Source organism: Meleagris gallopavo, chromosome 6 (genome assembly GCF_905368555.1).
Source record: "Meleagris gallopavo chromosome 6, MGAL_WU_HG_1.1, whole genome shotgun sequence".
NCBI lineage: Eukaryota > Metazoa > Chordata > Aves > Galliformes > Phasianidae > Meleagris > Meleagris gallopavo.
In genome coordinates, this window is record NC_139409.1 from 46,604,101 (window position 1) to 46,628,405 (window position 24,305).

General features: G+C 36.2%; 1 protein-coding gene across 1 annotated transcript in view; it reads left to right on the forward strand.

Annotated features, from left to right (window-relative positions):
- The window catches only part of DPY19L1 (dpy-19 like C-mannosyltransferase 1), a 48,884-nt gene extending 28,002 nt beyond the window's left edge, over window positions 1–20,882 (forward strand). The window contains exons 12-23 of the mRNA XM_085226604.1: window positions 1,690–1,776; window positions 3,251–3,310; window positions 5,876–5,956; window positions 6,696–6,797; window positions 7,537–7,608; window positions 8,095–8,144; window positions 9,770–9,794; window positions 11,587–11,706; window positions 16,341–16,515; window positions 17,341–17,440; window positions 17,870–17,995; window positions 18,999–20,882. Of these exons, the coding sequence (XP_085082730.1) occupies window positions 1,690–1,776; window positions 3,251–3,310; window positions 5,876–5,956; window positions 6,696–6,797; window positions 7,537–7,608; window positions 8,095–8,144; window positions 9,770–9,794; window positions 11,587–11,706; window positions 16,341–16,515; window positions 17,341–17,440; window positions 17,870–17,995; window positions 18,999–19,155 (1,155 nt within the window). The 3' untranslated portion in view covers window positions 19,156–20,882. The remainder of the gene's footprint in view (window positions 1–1,689; window positions 1,777–3,250; window positions 3,311–5,875; window positions 5,957–6,695; window positions 6,798–7,536; window positions 7,609–8,094; window positions 8,145–9,769; window positions 9,795–11,586; window positions 11,707–16,340; window positions 16,516–17,340; window positions 17,441–17,869; window positions 17,996–18,998) is intronic.
- Window positions 20,883–24,305: the final 3,423 nt, after the last annotated feature.

The window sequence follows — 24,305 nt, forward strand, 5'->3', positions numbered from 1 at the left end:
AACCATTTTTAACCCAAGAGGTCTATAAAAATATTTATTTTCTGTCTCTGCTTATTCCATGAATTCAAAGATGTAATCACAAACAGCAGATTAGAAAATACACTAAGTAATAGAGCATGAGCAATAAGAAGTTGAAAAGGTAGCACTCATTTCATGCCTTTGGTTAGTGGAAACAATAAATGAGATGTTTGCAGGTCAAAATTAGAGAATCTCAACTAAAAGTGGGTTTTGAAAACTACTGAAGTCTGATTGCACAAAGATGTTGGGGTTGAGCTGTTTGGAGAGCTGTTTAGAAAGGATGACAAAAAAAAAAAAAAGGTATCAATTTGGGGGGGAAAAAAGCCTTTTGTAAAATTGATGAGAAAGTCAAGAAAGGCAGGAGATGACAATAAGTAACAGACAACTGAGCTTCAACATGATATACCTGAACTTTGTTTTTAAAGTTAAGTTAAGAAAATGATTGAGTTCTGCTGCTAGGAATTCCTGCTCCTTGAAGAGAAACTACAGTCATAAATACATAGGAAGATGTAAACAACTTTTTGAAGAGTTGTGTCTATTTTTAGGTATATATATTTGCTAAAATTATGCTATGCAAACTTAACAAACGGAATGCGAATGTTTAGCACATGAAAGAAGCTTTGAGCTAAACTGTCTCATATTTTTTTCCATACTCTTTGAAATATGGTAATTGGTAAATGAAAGGCAGTAATAAGTTCTATACAGCCTAATTCCAATTTAAGCCTGGGACACTAAGCACGTGTTCCTAGTCATGCTTAAAAAGGAAAATTTGCAAATAAGCATCTTGGCTTAGTCATTTTTTTGGCAGAAATGGGATGAAATATTTGTACCTTTTGGCTTACATCAATAAGTGTATAATATTGGTGACAGTGCCATAAAAAGCCTAAATTCAGTGGATAAGTATTTGTGTTGTATTATAGAGAAATTTACTGAGGGTGGGTAAACAGCTAGCCTTTCTTCTTGGATTTTATGATTCCACCTCTTCACTCCCCTAGTTTTTGTGTAAAATTCAAGTCTAACTGTGGAAAAAGAAAATACACAAAAGGCTGCATATTTTATTAATAACTATGCTATTATTACTTATTCCTGTGCATAGAAAGAGAAGGCAGAAATTGATTGTTATTATGGCTTTCTAAGTTTGGAAATTAATGCAGCTTGCTTTCTCTTAATAAGAAAGCACAGCAGGTCAGTGTGGTGCATAAAAGTTGTATTTCAACCTTGGCTTTCAATGTGCTATAGCTGTGCCCATGATCAAATTTCACTGCATTTGATTACGATTCTCACTTTGCAAGAAAGAAAGCAACAAACTTGTTTGTCCAGGAATCTGATAGATAATAGAATGGAGAGATACTCCTTTTTTTTTTTTCTAGTTATTGCATTAAGTTAGGAATGACTTCAAAAATATAACTGATATCTCATTTAAGATGTTTGTCCTGTGATCAATATTTTTATCTATATGTGCTTTTAAATATAAATTAATATAATGCTCTATACTTTTCTGTCTGTCACAATTAAGTCATTATAATCAGTGTTTTCAGAACAACTCTGTTATCGAACTTGCAGTTGTTGGGTGGGATGTGTCTTTAAATGTCAAGTTGTTAGTGATCCAGGGTAATTTCTATATTTAGCAATAATTTTCTATTTTAAATTTAATTATTTTTCTTCTTTCAGGTATCTCTTGTAGTGTGTTTTATTCTGATGTTTGGTAATTCAATGTTATTGACATCATATTATGCTGCATCTTTAGTAGTTATCTGGGTAAGTTGTTTAAGGACAACAAATCATAAGACATAAGAATGTAATGCTGTGCTGTTTTGTGCGTGTGTTGCTGTAAAATGTGAAACTGTTGCATTAGAGAAAATTTTCAGGTGTCGAACAGATTTTAAATATATTTGGTGAATGAATAAATATTAACTGAAAAACTGCATGTATTTTTCCACACCAAAACCTCTTCATAAGGGAGATTGAGGTAGGGCTCAGCTCTCTTTCTTCAGGTCAAGTTCAATTTTACAGAATATGTACTATGGTTAACATAGTCATAATATTTGACCAAAGTAATTTCAAAAAGAAAACGTGAGCAAGGAGGAGTTTTGTTTTAAATGCTCTTCTATCCGTTGTGAAATTGCAAATATGGTGCAGATGACTACAACGTATATTACAGTGGTTTAAGACTATCTGAAACTGCTGTGCTATACCCCAAGTGTGAAATTACTTGGTGAAGGCTCATCGTGTTGATTCACTATTTTCATTTTGACTTGAAAACTTAAAAACAACCAACAAAAAACAACTCCCCTGATGATTTTTAGTTTCAGAATGGTTTTTCTGAAGGGAATTATGTACGTGGGAAAAAGGAGTTAAGATTGAGTGAACCTTTCTGCTTTAATGTGGTACAAAAAAATCTTAATTCCTCAGTCTTTTTGTCTCTCCTAGAAATTCGGAGCTCAGTGTTTGCCACTTAGTGGCAATTTCTCAGCTGTGCTAAGATGAAGCTACCTTCGCTATTGGTAGTGGCTGTAATAAAGTTTGGTTGTTAGAAATTTGTTCAAGTTGCTTGTAGCAACTTCTGTAATTATATCCTAACTACAGTTACATGGAGTTTGTCTGTTTTCTGCCTAGGAAAAAAAAAAACCCGCACATTTATTGTTACTTTACTGCATATAGTGGTCTCAATCTATGCCACATATGGACTTCTAAAAGCAGTGAAGTTAATTATGTTTTTCTTAATTACATTGTTCATCAAGTCAGCTTAAAGTGAGTTTTCTGTGTATTGTAAAATGAGAAACAGTGATAAACAGAAACAACCAATATTTTCCTGCTTATATTCTGTTGTCCTGTTTGAAAATTGTCTATTATTCTGCTAGTAATTTATTAATTTCTTCAGAAATCTTTTTAGCATTGGATTTGCTTTAAGGAGACATAGAACTGTGTAGTACAGAATTTTGGTTATTAAAAAGAAGAATAGTCTTTCATTAATCATATATATAACTTCAGTAAAAGTGTTTATTTTGGTAGGTTTTGCCATTGCAGAGTGAAATCACAGTCCTGTGTATTCATCTGTATTTCAGGTTGCGTTGATTCTGTAGTTTGGTGTGTGGGTTTTGTTAGTTTGCTTTGAGTAAGTGGTTGCATATTAAAATAGACACTTAGCATCCTGGATGATTTTTTTTCTTTTACTGGAACATTTTGTTGTTGCTGTATCTTAACTGGAGGTGTGCATTCATTTTATTTTTAGGGAATTCTTGAACTGACCCCCCGAGTCTTTAAAAGGAACAGAAGTCAAGTGTGCATGTGGGTAAGGAATTTCATACATCTTGAATTTCAGAAAAAGAACTATGCCCTATTGTTTTGTTTCAGTGAAATAGAGGGATAGCATCTAGCTTATTTGCTAGCAGCTGAAAATCAAGAAATACAGATAAACTACTCCTTTTCAAGTAAATTGTCCCTATTTTCAGGAATTCATTTTAAATTACTGAAGGAAGAAAAGATGTATAAGTATACATTTATTTCACAAAATTGAAGCAGCCTTGAAACAGCAGCACATTTAATTTTATACTGCCAACTTAAATCTGTTTGCAATACCTAAGATCTGTATAAAAACTCTTTAAAACAAAAGACAGTTTAAAAGAGGTGGTTGAAAGAAGTAACAGTGCTTGCAAAAATAACAATTAAGATACTGCTTCACAGAGTCATTAAAACTGTGTCCTATACTGTCATTATTTTAGAATAAGCTTAGTAACATCAAGCAGTATCTACATAATTAAATAATTGAGTTTAGGAAAATGCGGTCTTCTCCAAAGTTAAATTGTAGTAGAAAGAATACGGTGACAACTATTAATAAAGAATTGCTAAGTAGAGGTTTTAAAATAAGTTAGAATTCTGCATCTTGTAAGGCTGATGTAAATATGACGAAGCTAGTGAGTAGGATAAGATTATAGTTACATTTTATGTTGTATGCAATGGTAAGTTTATGAGAGAGAATTTTTATACTGTGGAAGTGAAAAAAGAAACAAAAACCAGAGGCAGTCAGAAAAAGATAAGGTGCCTCTCAGGTGTTCATTTGCAGCCCTTAGACGTGATGATTGAATGCAACCTTGGTTACATTAGGTTAAAGATGAAAAAGCATCTGAAAGCATCTGCCATTGATCCCTGTCAGATATAAGATGCTGAGCCAAGTTTTCCTACTTAGTTGAGACAATCTTAAAAGGAACTAAATAAAACTAAATGCCCTAGAATTTCTTTTTTTCTGTTACAGACATGAACATGATTTTTCTGTTACAGGCATAAACATGTTTAATATATTTATTGACAACCTAGATGAGGGGATTGAGTGCACCCTCAGTAAGTTTGCAGGTGACCAAGTTGGTCACCAAGTTGGGAGGTGGTGTGGATCTGCCTGAGGGTAGGGAGGCCCTACAGAGGGATCTAGATAAGCTGGATAGCTGGGCTGAAGTGAATGGGATGAGGTTCAACAAGGCCAAGTGCTGGGTCCTGCGCTTTCGCCGCAACAACCCCATGCAGCTCTACCGGCTTGGGGCTGAGTGACTGGGTGACTGAAGAGGAAAGGGACCTGGGGGTGTTGGTTGATGCTTGGCTGAACATGAGCCGACAGTGTGCCCAGGTGGCCAAGAGGGCCAACGGCATCCTGGCCTGCATTAGAAATGGTGTGGCCAGCAGGAGCAAGGAGGTGATCATCCCTCTGTACTCAGCACTGGTGAGGCCGCACCTCGAGTATTGTGTTCAGTTTTGGGCCCCTCACTACAGGGAAGACATTGAGGCCCTGGAGCGTGTGCAGAGAAGGGCAACGAAACTGGTGAGGGGTCTGGAGCACAAGTCTTATGAGGAGCGGCTGAGGGAGCTGGGATTGTTTAGTCTGGAGGAGGCTCAGGGGAGACCTCATTGCACTCTACAACTTCCTGAAGGGAGGTTGGGGTGAAGAGGGGTTTGGCCTCTTCTCCCAGGCAATGAACAGGACCCGAGGAAATGGCCGCAAGTTGTATCAGAGGCGGTTTAGGTTAGACATGAGGAAAAACTTTTTCTCTCAGAGAGTGGTCAGGCACTGGAATGGCTGCCCAGGGAGGTGGCGGAGTTGCCGTCCCTGGCAGTGCTCAAGAGATGCCTGGATGAGGAGCTGCGAGATATGGTTTAGTGCTTGTGGTAGCAGTGGTGATGGGAGGACGGTTGGACTAGATGATCTTATAGGTCATTTCCAGCCTTGTGATTCTATGATGATAAGGAGAAATGGTTCTAAGTTGAAGGAGGGAAGATTTAGGTTGGATGTCAGGAGGAAGTTCTTTACTATGATAGTGGTGAGGTGCTGGAACAGCTTCCCAAAGAGGCTGTGAATGCCTCATCCCTGGAGGTGTTCAAGGCCAGGTTGGATGGGACCCTGGGCAGTCTGGTCTGGTATTAAATGTGGAGGTTGGTGGCCCTGCCTGTGGCAGGAAGGTTGGAGATTTATGATCCTTGAGGTCCCTTCCAACCCAAGCCATTCTATGATTCTATGATGATATGCAACTAAAAATAGTGATTGTATGTAATTCTTCTCTTCAACGGTTTCTCTTGAGGTTATCTTGAAGGGGTACCATGAGGCAGATTCCTTCAAAGGTTTGGATTAGCAGAGTAATATAAACTGATAATAGCAGAGTGGCTGTAGTAGGATTTAAAAAAAAAAAAAACACAACAAGCTCCAGTGTCCTCTAATCTGGGAAGTGTAATCGGTTAGAAAAAAATGTAGATTGTGGTGATAATTTGGGAGAGTTTTCAACTAACCACTAAATGTAATAAGCTTTCTTAAAAAGAAAGATTTTTACTTAAAAGTTTGCAGAGAGGTTTATTTAATTCCGAATGTCTTTTTGAGGTCATTGAAGGATGTGCCTGGTTAGTTGGGACAGTCACCTTGAAATACCTGACATCTTTAGCATTTGGAGTAGCCGATGATGTAAGTCCTCTGTCTCTTATCAAAAATGTATTCAATTTTAGTGTCTTAATGATATATTTTCTGAAATTCAGAGATTTCTTTTGCAGAAATGGAATAGGGATTGCGTATGTTATTTTTTATTCATTATGAATGATGACATTGAGGCATTGTGCCCTGTTTATGAGAAGACAGGTGTCTTTACTGTTGAGTTCATAAATATTGTGTTAGCTTTTAAATATGGCTTCATTGAGATCTGTTTATTTTGGATATCTTCTATCTACTTTTTTGTTTCATTTATTCTGTTTCTTAATTCACTTTCCTCTGAATCTAATTTTTAAGACAGCTCTGAAATGCTTGTAACTAGGACTCCTAACTGCACTTAAGTCCTATTATAAAAATCTGTTATTCCTTCTATTATGAAATCTGTGCTGGTGCTGCTTATTTAGGTGTAGGGGCAAGATGTGGGAAGCTCGTATCCTGAAACATGAGTATGTAAACTATGCTCTTTTTGAACCCAGCTGCAGTGGTATCACCTCTTCCATTTTCTGCTTTTTGTTTTGTCCAACATGTTACAATCAAATATATTATTTAATCTACTCAAGTCCGTTCATAACAGTATTGTAAATGATTTAAACTTTTGTTTTAATTAAACATATTTCTCATATACTTTTAAACTACTTAATTGCAGAAAAACAGTCCTTTTTTTTTTTTTTTTTTTTTTGCTTACTGCAGTTTTTTTTTTCCTTGTATTTCCTACCAGGCACATATAGGTAATATACTAAAAGCTAAATTTATTGGCTACAAGGATTTTGATACATTAATGTATACCTGTGCTGCAGAGTTTGACTTCATGGAAAAAGAGGTAATTTGATCAAATTAGATTATTATGGAAAAGGGAACTTTTTTTTGTTTATCTCAGTTCATAACTTAAAATGTCTGTGAACCATAATTGCCATCATAAGACTTTTCTTTTTCAAGTTCCAAGTGATTACTGGTCAAATCAGAGACACTTAATGAACTTCAGCTAAATTTAAATTGTTTTAATATTGAACTGGACTAAAAGTAATTGTTTTGATTTCATGTCTAAGAAAAATTCTTCCTTTACTTAAAAAGAAGTATTCGTTCACAGATAAGTGAAAGGTCACAGTTCTGCACATTTAAGATTTTAAGTGACTGAGGGGAAAATGTGATGAGGGCTACAAAGATGTGGTGGATTTAGGTTATGGATGAACGTCAAAGCTTCTTAATGTTCTGCTAGTAGACTTTTCTAGTTCACCAGTGTCTAGCTATGCCTTCAGAACATCTATAGGTTACTCAGAGTATTCAAATTCTTTTGAGATACAACCTGCTTCTAGTCTTTGAATAGCTTGCAAAAGAAAGGGTGATAATATTCAAATGACATTTGTATTAGGACCTCTAGTGAGTGGGATTGCTGGTTGGAGTTGAAATTTGAGTTTCTTAAAGCTTTGTTCTTGTTACATGTTTAAATTTGTTTCAATTAAGGGAGAACTTTTTATATTATATCATATTTTCTTTAAAATGACAATCGTTGTAACCTTAGACAAATGGAAAGCAACTAATTCAGTTTATTTCCACTGTAGACTCCAATACGGTACATAAAGACTCTACTGCTACCAGTTGTCCTGGTGGTCTTTGTTGTAATTGTCAAAAGGGTAAGTGATTGACTGACAGAATCACATTTTCCTTGAATAGTGTTTTTCATTGCTGTTAAGGGACCACTATTTATTTTGAGCTAATAAAACAGAATTTCTCAAGAATATTTGAATGCAATTCAGAATTTCCTTTGCGTAGTTATTTACCAAAGTTCCAGTCCTGAGTCAATGAGTTGATATTAAGCACCAGAAAAAAGTCTGTCACTTAGCTGATGAGCACTGTAACAAAAGTTTACAACTGTTTTGGTAAATTTGTTTATGTACAGTTTGTGTGAAAATAAGTTATAGTTTACACAAGAACAGATGGGATGATTTTTGACTGCCTGGCTAATTAAGTATCCTCAAAAAATTTTTAGCAGAAGCATTTTATGTAGCATTGTCTGAATATGAGATTACTCAGGTGTAATTTAATTTAGCAAATGTTGGAAGTATTTTCTTATGCTTTTGAAAATTTATTCATATATTTGTTGGTTTTGTTTTCTTTAGGCAGTTAAATATCTTAGATGGACCTTTTCTCATCCAGGACAGTATGAAAGGTAAATATTGTGTACTTTGTGAATGTAAAGCTGATCTGCCTGCTGGAAGTTCATCTGATTTGATATATATTAAATAACTTAAAATTTTGTATTATCCATTCAAAAGGACAAACATAGATTATGTATAGCTCACTAACTGAATGTCTTGGATGTGCTATTTCTGGTATATTTACAGAATGTTTATGTTAAACTAACATCCTACCAAATGTTCTATTTCATCATTTATTTTTCTGCCCTGCTCCTAAGCTGGTATTTACTTGTAGGAGACAAGTGAATAGACCCTTAAATAGTGAATGCAAGCTGTTTCCTCCCCATTGTTGTTATTTTTTTCCAGGTTGTAAAGATATGCAAGTTTCATTTTGAGAAGGGATCCCAGCTGTTTTTACTTTATCTTCTAAACGTCTGTATTACACGTTCTGTCTGTTACAGGCATTTGGCATCACTTGTACTCAAAAGGGTTGAATTTGGCCAATGGAATATTGCCATTTCCCTAACTGACATATCTTCTTGCTCACTCCCCTTTTTTTTTTTTGTATTTTATTTATTTTTGTTCTCAATCATTTCAGTCATCGCTGCTTTCCAAAGTCTTAATGGCTTTTATTTAAATTTCAACAGATATGAGCAGGTTTCACCATTTTGCCTTCACAGATAAAAACAAGTATGCATAATTTTCTCTGTATTCACATTTGGTTTTGGCTTTTTCCAGAAGTAAATAAAAAATCTACAGAGTACCTAAATAAATGAGTACCTGACTTTTTTTTGGTATCATTGCTTTATCTCTTTTGCATTACCAAGATTTCAATCTCCAAATAAGCTTTTCCAAGTATGAAATAATTCATGAATGTAATGAAAAAAATAGTATTCAGATTTCCGTGTAGACGTAGGATGGAGGATAGGTAATGATTTGCAGAGTATTTCAAAGTTTGTCATAAAGACGAAAAACCATGTGTGCCATGCTGAAAGTTATGCCTCTGATTTATTTTCATGGTAACTACAACAAAGACTATGATGATACTACTTCATAAAGCAAATTCTCTGCTACAGAACCCTATTTTTCAAAACAGTCACCACCATTAGCTATGCATTTTCACCAGAGATGAACAAGAGCCTGCATGCCACACTAATAAAAATCTGCAGCAGCAGAGGTGACCCTCTGTTGCTGCAGCCACTGCTGAAACACACCACCCACCCCTCACTGTGCTCACATCCACTGTTTGGTCTCCATAAACATTCAGCGAGCATCAATGAATGTCAGGGGGGTGCAAATGTCTCCACATGGAGGAATTCAGTGGCACACCTTTGCTTCATCCCTACTTCCATGTCAGATGCTGCTTGGTCAGACTGCCCCTCTGCTGCTTTCTGTCACAGGGTAACAGAATATAGTGGGATATCGATGGAAAGTTTAACCTCTACTGCCAAACCACAAACATCCACCTCTGATGTAGTGAGCCAACAAAATAAAACAGGAGGCATTACTTTCAGAACAGCCCTTGTAAATCTGTGCAGGAGCTGACGCATGCTTACTGAATTAATTTGTTTAAAACCACTAGAGATACCTATAAAGTAACAATATTTGCTGTATGATATAAACAAATCACATGATTTTTCTTTGTTCTAATATTCAGAGAGGAACGTTTTATCCAGGGTGAGGTAAGTTTTTGGTTTTTTTTCCTGCATAATTTTATTCATAAGTTAATATATGAATATTCAACCATTTGCAAGCTGTATTCTAATACTGATGCTGATGTGTGGTTTCTTTTGAGCTAGTTATTTGCAGTTTTTGTTGTCTTAACTTTTGTCCAGCATGTCACCAAAGAATAACTGTAGAATGCTGAATAAAAATATACAAATGATGGGGTGGCAGTGCAAAATAAGAAGCTTTGGGGCTTTTGCTAGACACTATGGAAAAACACTGAAATTGTGCTGGACCTTCAACTTTCCCTATGTAGACTGAGTAGCAGAATAAGTTTCATGCTATAATCTTGTGACTGATGAATATTTCCCCTTTAAATATTCTTTTTTTTTTAAACCATAATAGAAAAAAAAAACATTGTGATATCATTCTTTTAATAAAATTACTCAAAGATTACAGTTGAGTGGCAGCTTTCTAATGGATTTCTTTATTTTCAGTTAAGTCAGCAAAACTTTAAGAGCAGTTTATTGTGGTTTGTGTCATGAGGAAAATCTCACACCATTCAAATATTATAATCAAATTAAAGCACTGATTGTAAAAATGCTTCTATGCATTTTCCACACTTGTGTGTTTTCCAAAGCACTTCCACAGGCAGTGTAGAATTAGTGTTGAGTGACACCTCTGCTTCTTAACTTTGAGAATACTAAAGAAATTGCCTGTAGTAGTGTGAGTAGCAAAGATTGTTTGCCTCTTTCTTTTCATATTTAATTAGTTTAGGCCTTTGAACAAAGTGTTAGCAAGGTCTCTTCACTTCTGTAAAGAGATTACATAAGACATTTTGCCTCTTATTGCTTGACTACATTGTGGTTTAACCCAACAGGCAGCTCAGCAACATGCAGCCTTTCTCTCACTCCTCACCTCCCAGTGGGATCAGAGAGAAAACGGGGAAAAAAAAAAAGGATAGAACTCATAGGTTGAGATAAAAGCTATTTGGTAAGACAGAAAAGGGAGAAAGAAATAACAGTAAAGATTACATATATATGTATACATGTATTTCACAAAATGAATGAGGCACAAAGCAATTGCTAGCCACCTGCTGACTGATGCCCAGCCAGTCCCCAGGCAGCAGCTGCCCCACTGGCCAACTCCCTTCAGCTTTATAGGTTGTTGTTTTTGTTTTTTTTTTTTTTTGCATCGTGTCATATGGTGTGGAATATACCTTTGACCAGTTCAGGTCAGCTGTTCTGGTTCTGTCTCCCCAGCTCCTTGTGCCCTCTTCCCCTTCTCTCCATCTTCTAGCTGGTAGGACAGTACAAGAAGCTGAGAAACTGAAATGTTCTTGGCTCCATGCAGCACTGCTCAGCAACAGCTAAAACACTGTTGTTTTATCAGTACTGTTTTTCTCCTAAAGCAAAAACATAGCATCATGCCAGACACTGTAAAGAAAATCATCTCTGTCCCAGCTGAAACCAGGACACTGGGTTTCAGAATCTTCTTTGTAGCCAGCCATCCCTCCAGTTCCTCTTATTCCTGATGTTTCTCCATCCTGCTTCTCACCTCTACTTCCTGTAGATACTTCAGAAAAATGTCCTGTTCGCTGTCTGAAATGTGACAATCTTTACTTTCACCTTGACTCTTTTCCAGATAAAATTGTCATTTAAGCTATACTGAAAGTGAAGTTCTTGGTTTGAGACAAACCAAAAGTATGTATATACACATACATACACATATATATACACGTATAAAAACATATATATAAATATATACGTATTTATCTATGCAAATATAGGCATTTTTATTTTTTTGCAGGTGATATACCATGCATTGCAGCTGTTGGCATACAGTGTCCTAGCGATTTTAATCATGAGACTAAAATTATTTTTGACACCGCATCTATGTGTTATGGCTTCTTTGGTGTGTTCAAAACAGGTAAGATCTTTATGTAGTCCTGTAGCTATCTCAGTATTTATGCTAGTAGCTAGATATTTATTCTAAAAGAAATTTCTGTGAGTAATTGCTGAATCTGAGTATCACATTTACACTAAATTGCAGTCTAAAAATATGGTTACGGATGTTTTGTTCTCCCTTCTCTCCAAATAAATTTAAACTTATCCAACTGCATTATTATACAAATTAATGCGTTGTATTAAGCATGAGCATAGAGAGGTGTACTGTACATTTTATTTTACTTGCTCGCTTATATGCTCTTGAAACTATTTGGATCAGCTACTGATTTCATTCAAGCAGTGTTTGAATTAGTTTACACTATACTTTCATGGCCCTTTTGAGCTCACAGCTTTGTGTGTATGAATGGCTTTTAAAGGTGCAGTTTTACATGGTCTTACATCTTGCAAACACTTCAGCCTTAAAAATCAAAAAGTCCTGTGCCTAACTCAGTTGCAACTTTGCTAGCCCAAAGTACCAATATCACAAAATGTTATTAGGTTTTTTTTTTAAGATTGAAATTTCTTAGAATTGACTTTCAGTATTTCAGCATCAGTATTTTTGAGATGTGAGTTTGATTGAATCTGTATCTAAATGGTTTCTTTATAAGTTTTGCATTTGCAGAAACAGTTAAGCAATCATTTGGGAAGCAAACAGAGAGGTGGATGAGTGGTTGGGTCCCAGATCTCATGATTAATGATACGAAGTTTGATTGGAGTCTACTGACTGGCTCTATACCTCAATGTCAGTATTTGGTCCAGTCCTCTTCAACATCTTCATTAAAGGTGTGGTATAAAGGCAGAATTTACTGATGTTACAAAACTGGGAAGGGTGGCTGTTATGCCAACCAGATGCGTGTGCTGCCATCCAAAGGGACCTCAGCAGGCTGGAGGGATGGGCTGATGTGAACTTCATGCAGCTTAACAAAAGGAAGTGCAAACTCCTGTACCTAAGAGAGAACAACCCCAGTCACTAGTATGTGCTGGGAGCAGACCAGCTGAGAGCTTGGCAGAAAAGGGCTTGGGATTCTGGTAGATGCCAAGTTGAACATGAGGCAGGAATGTGTCCTTGCTGCAAAGAAAGCTAATGGTATCCTGGGCTGCATTAAGAGGAGCATTTTTAGCACTTCAAGGGAAGTAATCTCCTATACTTAGCACTGTTAAGCACTGCTGAGGCTACAGAGGGCCATTGAGATGATAAAGGAACTAGAATATGCATTTACAAGGCAAGTCTGAAAGAGCTGGGACTGTTTTGCCTGGAGAAGAATAGGCTATAGGGGGGATCTTACACACTGTGTGTGCGTGTGTGTGTGTGTGTGTGTGTGTGTGTGTGTGTGTGTGTGTGTGGGCACAAACAGAAACAAAGGAGGCTCTGTCTCATGACAGAGAAACTCTTTTTCTCTTGAAGGGTGACTGAGCACTGGCACAGGCTGCCCAGATAGGTTGTGGAGTTTCCATCCTTGGAATTATTCAGAAGTAGCCTAGATGCGGTCCTCAGCAACATGATTTAGGTGGTCCTGCTTGTGCAGCTAATTTGGGCTAGATAATCCTCAGAGGTCCCTTCCAACCTCAGCTGTTTTCTTCTATGGAAAGTGTTATTCACGTCATACAGAGTGAGTATCCAACATGAAAGAGTGAAAGGTGATGACTAATACTGAGCTGAATTTAATAAGAGAACAGATTAGGGAGATGAGCACTGTGGATGCTGAGAAATATTATGGACAAAATATAGATGAAAGGAGAGAAGTGGGGAGACCAGCAATGGCTGGGGAAGACAGTTACTGTGCTAATAAGAAATATGAAGCTTCTTTTTAAAAGCCAGAAAAACAGAAAAGGAAAAATGTCTGTCATTCTCTTCTGAAGTGATTTCTAGATAGCGTCTACTTTATAAATGAATTCAGTACAAAATTAATTTGTTCTTAATTATTCTAGTTTTATCTGTGTGTTTTCCTAGAAGAAAACTGATGGGCTCTTCTGCCTATTGAAAACTCTTACAGAAATTTCTGATGTGTGAATCTTAGTTTCAGTACTCAGTCTTCTGAAGATCTGAAGAACAATAAATTTGTCCTACTCTTTTTTTTTTTCTTCTGTGTGAGGAGAAATAATCTCTGAAAGATAGAAAAAATACCTTGCAACAGGGAATGATTGAGAGGAATGTTTTCTATCAGTTTGTTTCCTCCTCTGCTTCTTCTGTATCACAAGTTAATTGGTACTGCATATTAGTGAAAGGCTGCTTTTGATGAATTTTATTTTATTTTAAGTATTCTCAGTTTATTTTTTAAAGTATTTTAAGAGTAATTTGCAGCCTACTGCAGGAAGCCTGCTTTATCAGGGGAGTTGGACTAGATGATCTCCAGAGGTCCCTTCCAACTCCTATGGTTGTGTGATTCTGTAATTGCACTACAGCAATTCATCCTGGATTGTAGATTTTTGTTTATTTATGTAATAAAGGCCATCAGGCCAGTTAATGAAATCTGGTGCTTCCAGTAATCATTATGTTTTGGTTTTTATGGGATGCCTCGCATTGTCACCATGGGGATTTTGGAAGGACGCATTCAGAGTATTTCACCACAATTTTGTTTTCAAGTTATTTCAGTTTTTTAGAATTTAGTTTGTGCCACTGACTGTAATCTAGGCTGTTAGTAGAAAGGATAGCATTTAAAAACAGAGATGGGAGAGAACAAGCGTGCAAGGTGAGATATTCTACTTCCAACTGCAGTTTGGCCCTTAGTCATTCTGCTCTTGGTCCCCACAGCTGTAAAGTGACAGTAAGATTCTCAGAAACCTACCAATGCAAATGTTCTGCAGAGCTGTCCCTTTGGATAGCTCATGTCTAGTGATTTCATTTTTTTTTTTTCCTTCTTTTCAGCATCCCAAAGTCATAGTTAGGTTGAAAAAAATACAGGTGTTGAATGCTAGGAAAGGTAAGGCTTTAAATTGCTGCAATTTTTTTCATAGAGAGGAAAGTAAATGACAGTCTACTGTGTGTGACAAGGCCTGTAATCGTGGCCCTATCTTCAGCCTTAGAAGTCCATACCCGTGTTCAGGAGTGCTACAGTTTAGGTGAATAAGTTAAGTGAACTAAAAATACCTCCTTTATATTGCTGTCTGTCAGGGTTGTTTGCCTCTTCAGCGTGTTCCCTACTTTTGTGCTGATTGATACCTGTAAAAGATGAGCTAGGTTCTTTCTGGTCTGGCAGATGTCTGACATGTGAACAGTCAGCATGTAAAAACAAACAAAAGATACTAGAAATAGTCTGTAAATATGAGGAATTTTTTGTTTTATTCTTTCATTTTCTTTTATTCTTTTGCGTGAGCCTTTATATTCTCCAGTATCTCAGTGCTGTGGCTTGTGGCACCTGTTTGACAATAAAGATGTTACTGTTTGCATGCATTCGTTTCCCCTTCTTTTAGGGGGGAATTCTTCTATCCTAAGTTTTTTGTTTGTTTGTTTTTGTGGTTTTAAACTGAGACAGGGGAGGTTTAGGTTGGATATTAGGAGGAGGTTTTTCACACAGAAGGTGGTGAGGCACTGGAACAGGTTGCCCAAGGAGGCTGTGGATGCCCCATCCCTGGAGGCATTCAAGGCCAGGCTGGATGTGGCTCTGGGCAGCCTGGGCTGGTGGTTGGTGCCAGCTGGGCTGGCTCCTTTTCAACTCAGGCCATTCTGTGATTCTATGATTCTAAATTGAAGATATGTTCAACCTTTCTGGGCCCTTGGTACAAACATAACAGTGGTAAATTCAGATAATTCTAATATTACTGAGGTTTTACAAGAGCATGACAGGAAGGCAGTTTTCTTTGATTTGAAAAGCCATTGAACTCAAGTTCTATCATATTGTTAGAGTGTTTAGCAACTCTTTGAGAATGAGAGTAGTACATTGTACATTTTTTGAGAGGTGGCTTGGGAGATCAAAATCATTTCAAATAGCGTAGGACTAATTTATAAGAAAAAATAACTTACGTGTTCATTGGTATAGTCTAGTAATAAACTTACTGTGAAACTTTAATTTCGTATTTTAATAATAAAAAGTGGATGAAGGTACGTGGAATGAACTATGTTTGTTTACTGAATATTTGATATTTTTGAAATCTAAAGTCTTCTCAGAGTAGCTAAAAATAGCTTATACTTTCATGTCTGTGTATTTGCTTAAAGCCTACAGTAAACAATCTGCAGGGAAAAATGCAAAGGCTAGCCTTTTCAATTCAAAGAAGGGAGGAATAGGATATAAGTTAACATTAGCCCAAATTCTGCTTTTTTATTTGTATTTTTCAGAAGTTTGTGACACTGGTTTTGCTTCTAGATGCAAGTAGAAGATAAAATACTGTACGAATACAGTTAGCATTATTGAATTCTCCTTGCAGAATTTGACATTTTGACTAGAACTTTAAAAGCTGTACTTGTATCAAGTTTCCTTTTTGTAGTATTGAAGATAAATGCACAGTAAACATAAATACTTCTTGTGAGGTTTCACTGAAGTGTGGTGGAGAAGCAATAGAAGAAGAGGTGTCTTCCATTCTAATACATATTAAGTTCCTTATGGAGAAATAAAAATGAGTTGTGCTGCATGCATTATTACTGAATTGTTCTCAAGAAAATAATCAATTCTTGTATTTCAGTTGTTTGGATGGCTCTTCTGTAAAATCCAGCCCAGAACATTGGTCTTTGCTATTTTAGCACTGATGGCAATAGAAGGGTCAGCAAATCTTCAGACTCAGTGGAACATCATGGGAGAATTTAGCAATTTGCCACAGGAGGAACTTCTAGAGTGGATACAAGTCAATACTAGACAAGGTAAACTATTTAGTAATGTATGTTGTTTGCTTCTTACTGTGAGGTGCAGCTATAGAACTTAGTATGAGTATCTGCAAAGTGATTGCTACTGTCCTTGGCTGTGCCTTGGGACTATCCAAAAAGTCATGTATGGCTTTCATATAGAAGTTGTCTCAAATAGAGGGGAGAAAAAAACAAAAAAAACACAAAAACTAGTTTTGTTAGACTCCAGCCTGCCAGTCTAGAGGTGCTAGCCACTGGTGTAGTGCTTCTACAACAAGACTGTTTTTGCAAAGTCCAATTGAAGGAGGTTTTTGCTTATGTGACTCTGGTTCTCTATGTGGCTCCATGCTCATTATTTTACTAGGGGATAATTCAAAGTGTCTGTGTTGTGGTTGCTTCTGTTCTTGTATAAAAGAGAAAAGAAGCGTCATAAAGCTATCTGGAAACAAAAAATTTAAGAGCAAGAAAATGCACTTAATCCAAAGAAGTCTAACAATTTTATTCCTCATTTAACAATGAAGTAAGAAATGACAAAAAAAAAAATCCAATATTCTCATAATTTATACATTTTACTACTAATCCAAGAAAAATAAAATATATTAAAACTCCAATCTTAGATGTTTAATTATCTTACTTATATTGACATCAAGGTTTTAAAATTAAAAAGAAAAAATGATTTTGTGCATATACTGTGTGTGCAGTATAAGGCTTTTTCAAAAGGATTAAGTACTTTTCCTCCTCATACTTTTCTATAGGATTGCTATTTTAGTTATCTGAAGAATAGTTCTCTGCTTTTACTGCTTCAATCTTGATTTCAAACATGCCTTTCACTCTGTTTTTCAGATGCAGTTTTTGCAGGAGCAATGCCTACAATGGCAAGTGTTAAATTGTCAGCATTTCGTCCTATTGTAAACCATCCACATTATGAAGATGCAGGGTTAAGGTGAATATCAAAGTTGAGGATCTTTTTAATTAAAAAAAAAAAATTCCCTTAATTCTGTTAATGTGAGTAGTATGCAGTAGGAATGGCATCATGTTATGTAGTAAGTTTTGTTTTGGTGTCTTTGTATCTAGCCTTGAATATTACATTTCAAATGCATTGCTCTTGACATTCTTACATTTTCTACTCAAAGTAACCATAGTTGTTTCCTGCTGCAGAAACATCAGAGGGCTCTGTATTCTGTATTCTGTTTCTGGAGTCATTGCATTTGTGAGGAAAACACTGCATCAAAGCAGATTTTTTTTTTTAGGATTTCTTTTTTTTTTTTTTTAGTGCTTTTATGACATAAAAAACCTTCCTGTGCAACCTAAAATGAAAGAGTAGTTTTATTGCTATATTAATTAAACTTTAATGATGTTTCTCTTTTTGAAGGGCCAGAACTAAAATAGTGTATTCCATGTACAGCCGAAAACCTGCAAAAGAAGTGAAAAAAGAATTAATAAAATTAGGAGTGAATTACTACATTCTAGAAGAGTCGTTGTGCGTAAGCAGAAAGAAGTGAGTAATCTCTGCCTTTCTCACAGGAATTATACACCATCCAAATATGTACTGTGAGATTTGGATCAGGCAGTAGCATTGAAATGTTAATCTATGCTTAATTAAAAGTGCTCATAATACATTTTCCTCCAGCTTCTCCTAGCTGGAGAAGTATGATCAACTTCAGTAATTTCATGGTCTTCCTGTGCACCTGAAAAGCTGTGTTTTATATATTTTTAAACTTCACTGTAAATTACAACAGTTCACAAAGGAAACAGTCATTCTGTGATGGCAAGAACAGACACAAATGTATAATAAAAGCTCAGAATGATTACAAGGTGCAGAGCAGAACATGGTTTGAGAACCAGAATTTTATGACTGGTGGTGCTCACTGAAAATTTTGTCACGTTTAGACTGTAAGAAAAAGGTATGCTGTCTTTCTTAATTTTTCTTCTGAGCCTTTCTGACAAAGTCACTTGAATTTATTTGCATTAAGGATAAAATGAAATCAATCTATTTTATTTCTTTGGTATTACCATTGCCAAGATTAGGAAGCTTATAGCAATATTAGCATTGAAAGGTGACTGCAGAGAATTTATATTGGTTGTGTGCCTTAATAAAAAAAAAAAAAAGGGATGTAATTAAGATGCCTTATTTAGTGAGTTTTCTTTATATATGTCAGGAATGTAAGAAACACCCTCCATTTAATAGGAAACTTTAAGGGTCTCTGGTAATACATTCTGTATAGTAGGAATTCTTTCATCGTGTGTGCTGTTCCCTCTAAATTCATTGCTATTATGTAACCACAAAAGCAATCAAATTTAATGAATTACTAGTATATTTATTGACTTTGTAATCTGAGCAGAATTTCTAGTATAAACATAAACTTCAAATAGAAGGCGCAAGTAAGTATTCATAGACTGGTTTAAAAAGTCAAAGTCAGCAACTTTAAATGCTTTTTTTCTTTTTTTTTTTTTTTCCCCTAATGGCATTTCTTCATTTCTCACATGTAAATATTTTCTAGGCCTGGTTGCAGTATGCCTGAAATTTGGGATGTGGAAGATCCTGCTAATAGTGGCCGAATTCCTTTATGTACCCTGATGAGCCAGGATTCCAGGCCATATTTCATCACAGTATTTGAAAACAGCAATTACAGAGTCTTGAAGATTCCAAATGAGTAACATTTCAATGCAGTGAAGCATCGATCTTTCAACTTTTTAAACTACTTACTATGAGGATTCTAAATGAGAAATACATTTTTTTACTAGACTTAAAATGGAAAAGTGTGTATTTTATTTTTTACCATTTTAAGTGAATTCTGATTATAGAAATATCTTAAACCTTGCAGTTTGGATTTCTATTTCAGGGTCAGTCCCTTGAGATTTGCTATGCAAATGATTATATGTTTGCACATCTTATTTAACACTGATCCAAAAGGAGTTAAAAGTAGCTATGGAAAGTACCTTCATTCTCAAAACCAATGATATTGTGAAATGGGACTGTCAGAATGTCTTAGCAAAGCAAGTTTTCTTAAAGCTTTGGTGCTAGCAGCTGAAGACAAAGGAATGGTGCTATTGCATCTGGCATCACATTTCTCATGTTCCTTTTGCTACCATTGCCCTTCTGGGCGAGGTGGTACCTAGTAGAAATTCTCTTGGAAGTTGCATAGTTTCACTAGTCATGTCGGAGAGAAGTTCATTTTTTTTGTTTGACAGAATTAAGAACATTGGTCATTTTGGATCACTTAACACATGCTTTTAAGCTTGCTTTTGAAATGAAAAAGTTTGTAGGTGGATTTGAAACTTTATTATTTAGGTGCATGTTCTTGGAACCTTATTGATTTTAAAAATGAAGACTAATAAGGGTAATATTTGCAGCAAGCAATAGTTTAGCTTTTTGGTGTCTAAGGATTTTTAGCATTCTTATGCACTCAGAATAAGCTGGCATAATATAAATGGAATTTTTTAAGGGAAAATGCTTTATTCAGGAAAAAAATCTGTTTAATAGCCTTAGAAAGATACTAAAATAAATTCTTCACTGCCTTAACTAGACCTTCAGCGCCTAACTTGATAAGAAACGACTTTCAAACGTTATGCTCTATTTTCTTCCCCCCTTGATTAGATCCTGCCTGGATTTTATCATCACCATTCAAGAAAAATTGAATTTAACCCAACTGTGATATGAGTATAGTCAAACAGTGGTGTGTGGTTCTTCAGTTTTTCTGTCATCTTGGTGTCACACCAACATTATAGGTAATAAAGGACTTAGAATTTGCTTCCCAAGATAGCTAGTACGCCCGTCAGTTCTTTAATAGACATAGAATTTCTGTATATTTATTGTCATGGGAAGTATCACAGTAATGGTGATTCTGCAGTTTAAGACTTCTGAAGTCTCATGTTTCTCTTTGTTTTTTTTTTGTTTTTTTTTTTTTTTTGTTGTTTATTTGTTCTGACATCAGTCTATTGACATGGCTAGTCTTAACAGCCCTAATAGCATCTGGTAATATTAGATGCTATAGGAATAGCATCTATCATATGTATAAAAGGAATAATTAAATGGGAACCTATGATAAAGTTGTAGTGTAACAGCTAATCAGTATTCTAAGACTTCTTATTTTTTTAAAATCTGTCTTATTGAGAGGGTGAGGGAGAATGGCTGAAAATACATTAGCTTTTTAACTTTTACAGAATAGATTTTGGAAAAATTTATATAAGGAAAATATCAAAAAAAGGGGCTTTTGGGAAGTTGATTTTTAAAATGTTAATTGAATTCAAGGAAGGAGAAAAAAATATTTATATAAACATTGTGACTAGTGTTACAGCACAAAAAGGTACTGTATTTTTATGAAATTTACGCCAACTGTTGACATGTACTTATATGTGGTTAAATAAAAAAGAAAAAGATGGAAGTTGTTCTCATGTTTCTAATGGATGTTACATTTCTGCTCTTATGTATTAAAATGAAGTTTAATACGGTTAGCACAGCAGATGTAATTGAAGCTGAATTTTGAATTAAGCAGTACATGGAAGTGTTTTCAGATGATTACAACAGACTCACGTACTTCTTTCCAGCTTCCTTGTTAATTGGAATATCACTGCAGGTATATATGGAAAGGCAGTGAGGAAATGTCATGTACTATTTAGACACCAAATGAGCCCGGAAGACAATTCAAAAGGATGGTGTTTATCTAAATTTCTAAACTCAGGTAATCAAAAGAGAATGTCTTATACTGATAGACTGAAGAAACTCTTGAAAGTTGATGTTCAAAGATGTACTTAAATAATGATGCACCTTATTTGATGAGATGGCTGGTTTTAGTGAGTACATGGCAAGACTGTTCTGGCTTGCTGTGTAAAATTTTGTCCTGTGTTGAGGGATGTTGTACTGACCTTTTCTTTGAACCAGTCTTAAATCCAAATATTATAATATAAATACTTGTTTCAAGTATTAAGACGATAAAATCTAGTAAGACATAATTAATAGGAAAAAGAGTAAAATGCAATATATGATGTGAGGAAGAAACATGAACAAATTAATTGGATCTGTCATGTTAGAGATTTCGTGTTATCTCACTACTTTTCTCTCAGTTCCAGGGAGAAGAATTTCAGTTCAAATAATTCTGCATTTTACACATAAGTGATCCTGTGTGGGGCCAGAAGTCCTTTTGGGTCCCTTCCAACATAGGATATTCAGTGATTCCATGTTAATGTTACGCTTATCACTGCAAATCGAACCTGATAAGGAAAGTTTGAAATTTCTTAACTGTTCACTGAAGTTTGCAAGATCCTGAGCAATAAATATGTAATTCGAGTTCACTTTTTAAGTGTGTGCTGACCTTGGCATAATTTATGCACAGAACTGAAATACTTCAGTACCTGAAAACAATCTTAACTGCATTCCAGTAGTATTTGACCATACAGGTATATCCACTGGCATCTGAAATACTGCTGGCTTTGAATGTATGAAGTTCTTTATGCAGTGGGCACAATTACAATCAGGTTTCAAACTTTTGTTAATTATGGAAACCGTATCATTTAGTGAGAGGCAAAATGAAGCACCTTAATGAAACACAGATGTTGAGTCCTATTCAGTACCTCCTTGAATGTCCTCACTCTCATCTACCATTTAAAAAAATGACCTCACTGTTTCTTTCTTTCTCTTCCCAGTAAACAGTGAAACTAAATCAGTCAGTCTATCTTGGATTGTTATGATTAAGACAAGAAGTCCTACAGCATAAATCTCACCCCAAGATAGTCCTTCAGTAAAAGCAAACAGGACTGTTGAAAGCAATCACAAATTGTTAATTATGGCTTGGGACCTGTGCTTTCCAATTGCATGGTTGCATAGTTTTTATAGATGCCGTTATTTAAGTTGGAAAATGTGAAGGACTGCAGTGAAACAATATGAAAGAATAAGGTGCTCCTGAGTCATCTTAGGACAAACAAAAAATAGGAACTAATGCCAGTGCTTTTCCACATGAGATTTGTCAATGTGCCAGGAAGAGAGTGGGATTACAGATGTGGCATGGAAACAGCTTTTAGCCAGCTTGTGTGGAGCAAAGTTAGTTTTGCTACTTGGTAATGGAAAGTTGTGATTGGGCATCAGAAGTTTGTGCAGAGCGATGGAATTAAACTTTCCTCAACTTGCCAGAAACAATGCAAAATAGAGAAACTGAACATGGGCATTAATAAAAGTCATCCAGCTCATATGCTGTCTCAAGAGCGTAGCTGGTTGGCCACACAGGCTTCTGTGTTAAGCAGATACCAACTGAAAACCATTAATGAAATTCCATGGACTAAGTCATGTACTCTTAAGTGATAAATGCAAGGGAAGAAAGATGAGCCATTTTTTAGGGTTCTCTAAAAACTTTCGTGTTGAGTAGTAAAGGATTTTCCTTCCACTTCAGGAAATACGTGACCAGTCTTACCGGCTTTCAAACGTCAGGTTCTTCACCTTTGTCTCAGTGTACGGGGGCTTACTGATTGCTCTATCAGTTCTTCAGTTTATTTTGCAGCTTATGGTGACTAAAATGTATTTTTCTGCCATTCCTATTAATATATACGTAATCTGTTCACCTCTCATGAAGGCACGATAAATTCCAGTTTTCAATATAGTTATTCAAAGAGACTTTAAGTTACTTAAAATGTCATAGCTAGAAGGGATGAGCAATCAGATATTTACTTGAATAACAAACATTGTTGGTTTCACAGCCTGATTTTCCCTGCTCTTATGTGGAGTGGCAGAAGAATAAGGTCAAACAGTGCTACTGTAACCTTGAAAGAACAACTTAACTTTTCTGGGTGATTTTATGGAATCCATCTGCTCGTTTCAGAATCTCTGCCTTCTCAGATATTGGCTTCTATTTCTTGATCTTGTGCTTCTGTTCTCTATTATAAATGAAATTCTTACACTTTATGAAATTGTCAGTTGTTAGAGTGGATTCATCATGCAGTAGTTTGGCAATTTTAATGCTTCCTCTCAGAGCATGTGGAGATCATTTATGGCTAATAGATCAAGAGATATAACTAGAAATCACACAGTGACTGAGTAGCATTAGGTTCATATCTGGCTAATGACTTTGGCAGGATAGCCAGCATTTCAGCAGAAATTGGTGGTAGCATAGAGATCATACTGAGGTCAGCCTGGACTTTTGGAGGGGATTAGCTTGACTTCCCTGGTCTTTGGATCAGGCATTAACAGTTACGTCCCAGCTACGGCAGAAATGCTCGGGAAGTCATGTCTCATAATGTTTTTTCTTATTATATGGGAAGATGCTGATTGATTACTTGGAAAGAAGTTGACCTTTTGGCCTAAGGCAGAACGTGAAATAAATCATTGCTGCTGTGTCCGAACCATGCTCTGTGGGCCACATGAGGCCCAGCCCCTTGTGCAGCCATCCTCCTCTTCATCTGCTGTTGAGATCTGAACATTTTCATGTTATGTGAGGCACATAGGGGTCAACTGATGGGGGACAGCTACCTAACACACCTGTGTCCCTAAGCTCTCAATACCCCTGTACCAGAGATTGCAGACGCTGAGTCTATCCAAACTACATATGTGGGGGCATGACTGCTAGCCAGCTGTTCTTTGTGTGCTGCCCTGGAAGGCCTGGCTTCACCTCCACCCACTCTTTCTGTGGCTAAGGAGAGAACAGGCAGCAGCCTCTAATCAGCCTTCCCATCCTCTGGGTGCAAAACCCCAGCACCAGGCCCCAAGGACCTCATAGGCCCTCCAACGCACCCCCTGCAGTCCCAGTGCGGCCGCCCAGAGGACGCCAGGCCCTCTCCTCCACACCTCTCTCCTTTGGTATCAGGGCAGAAGAGATGCCACC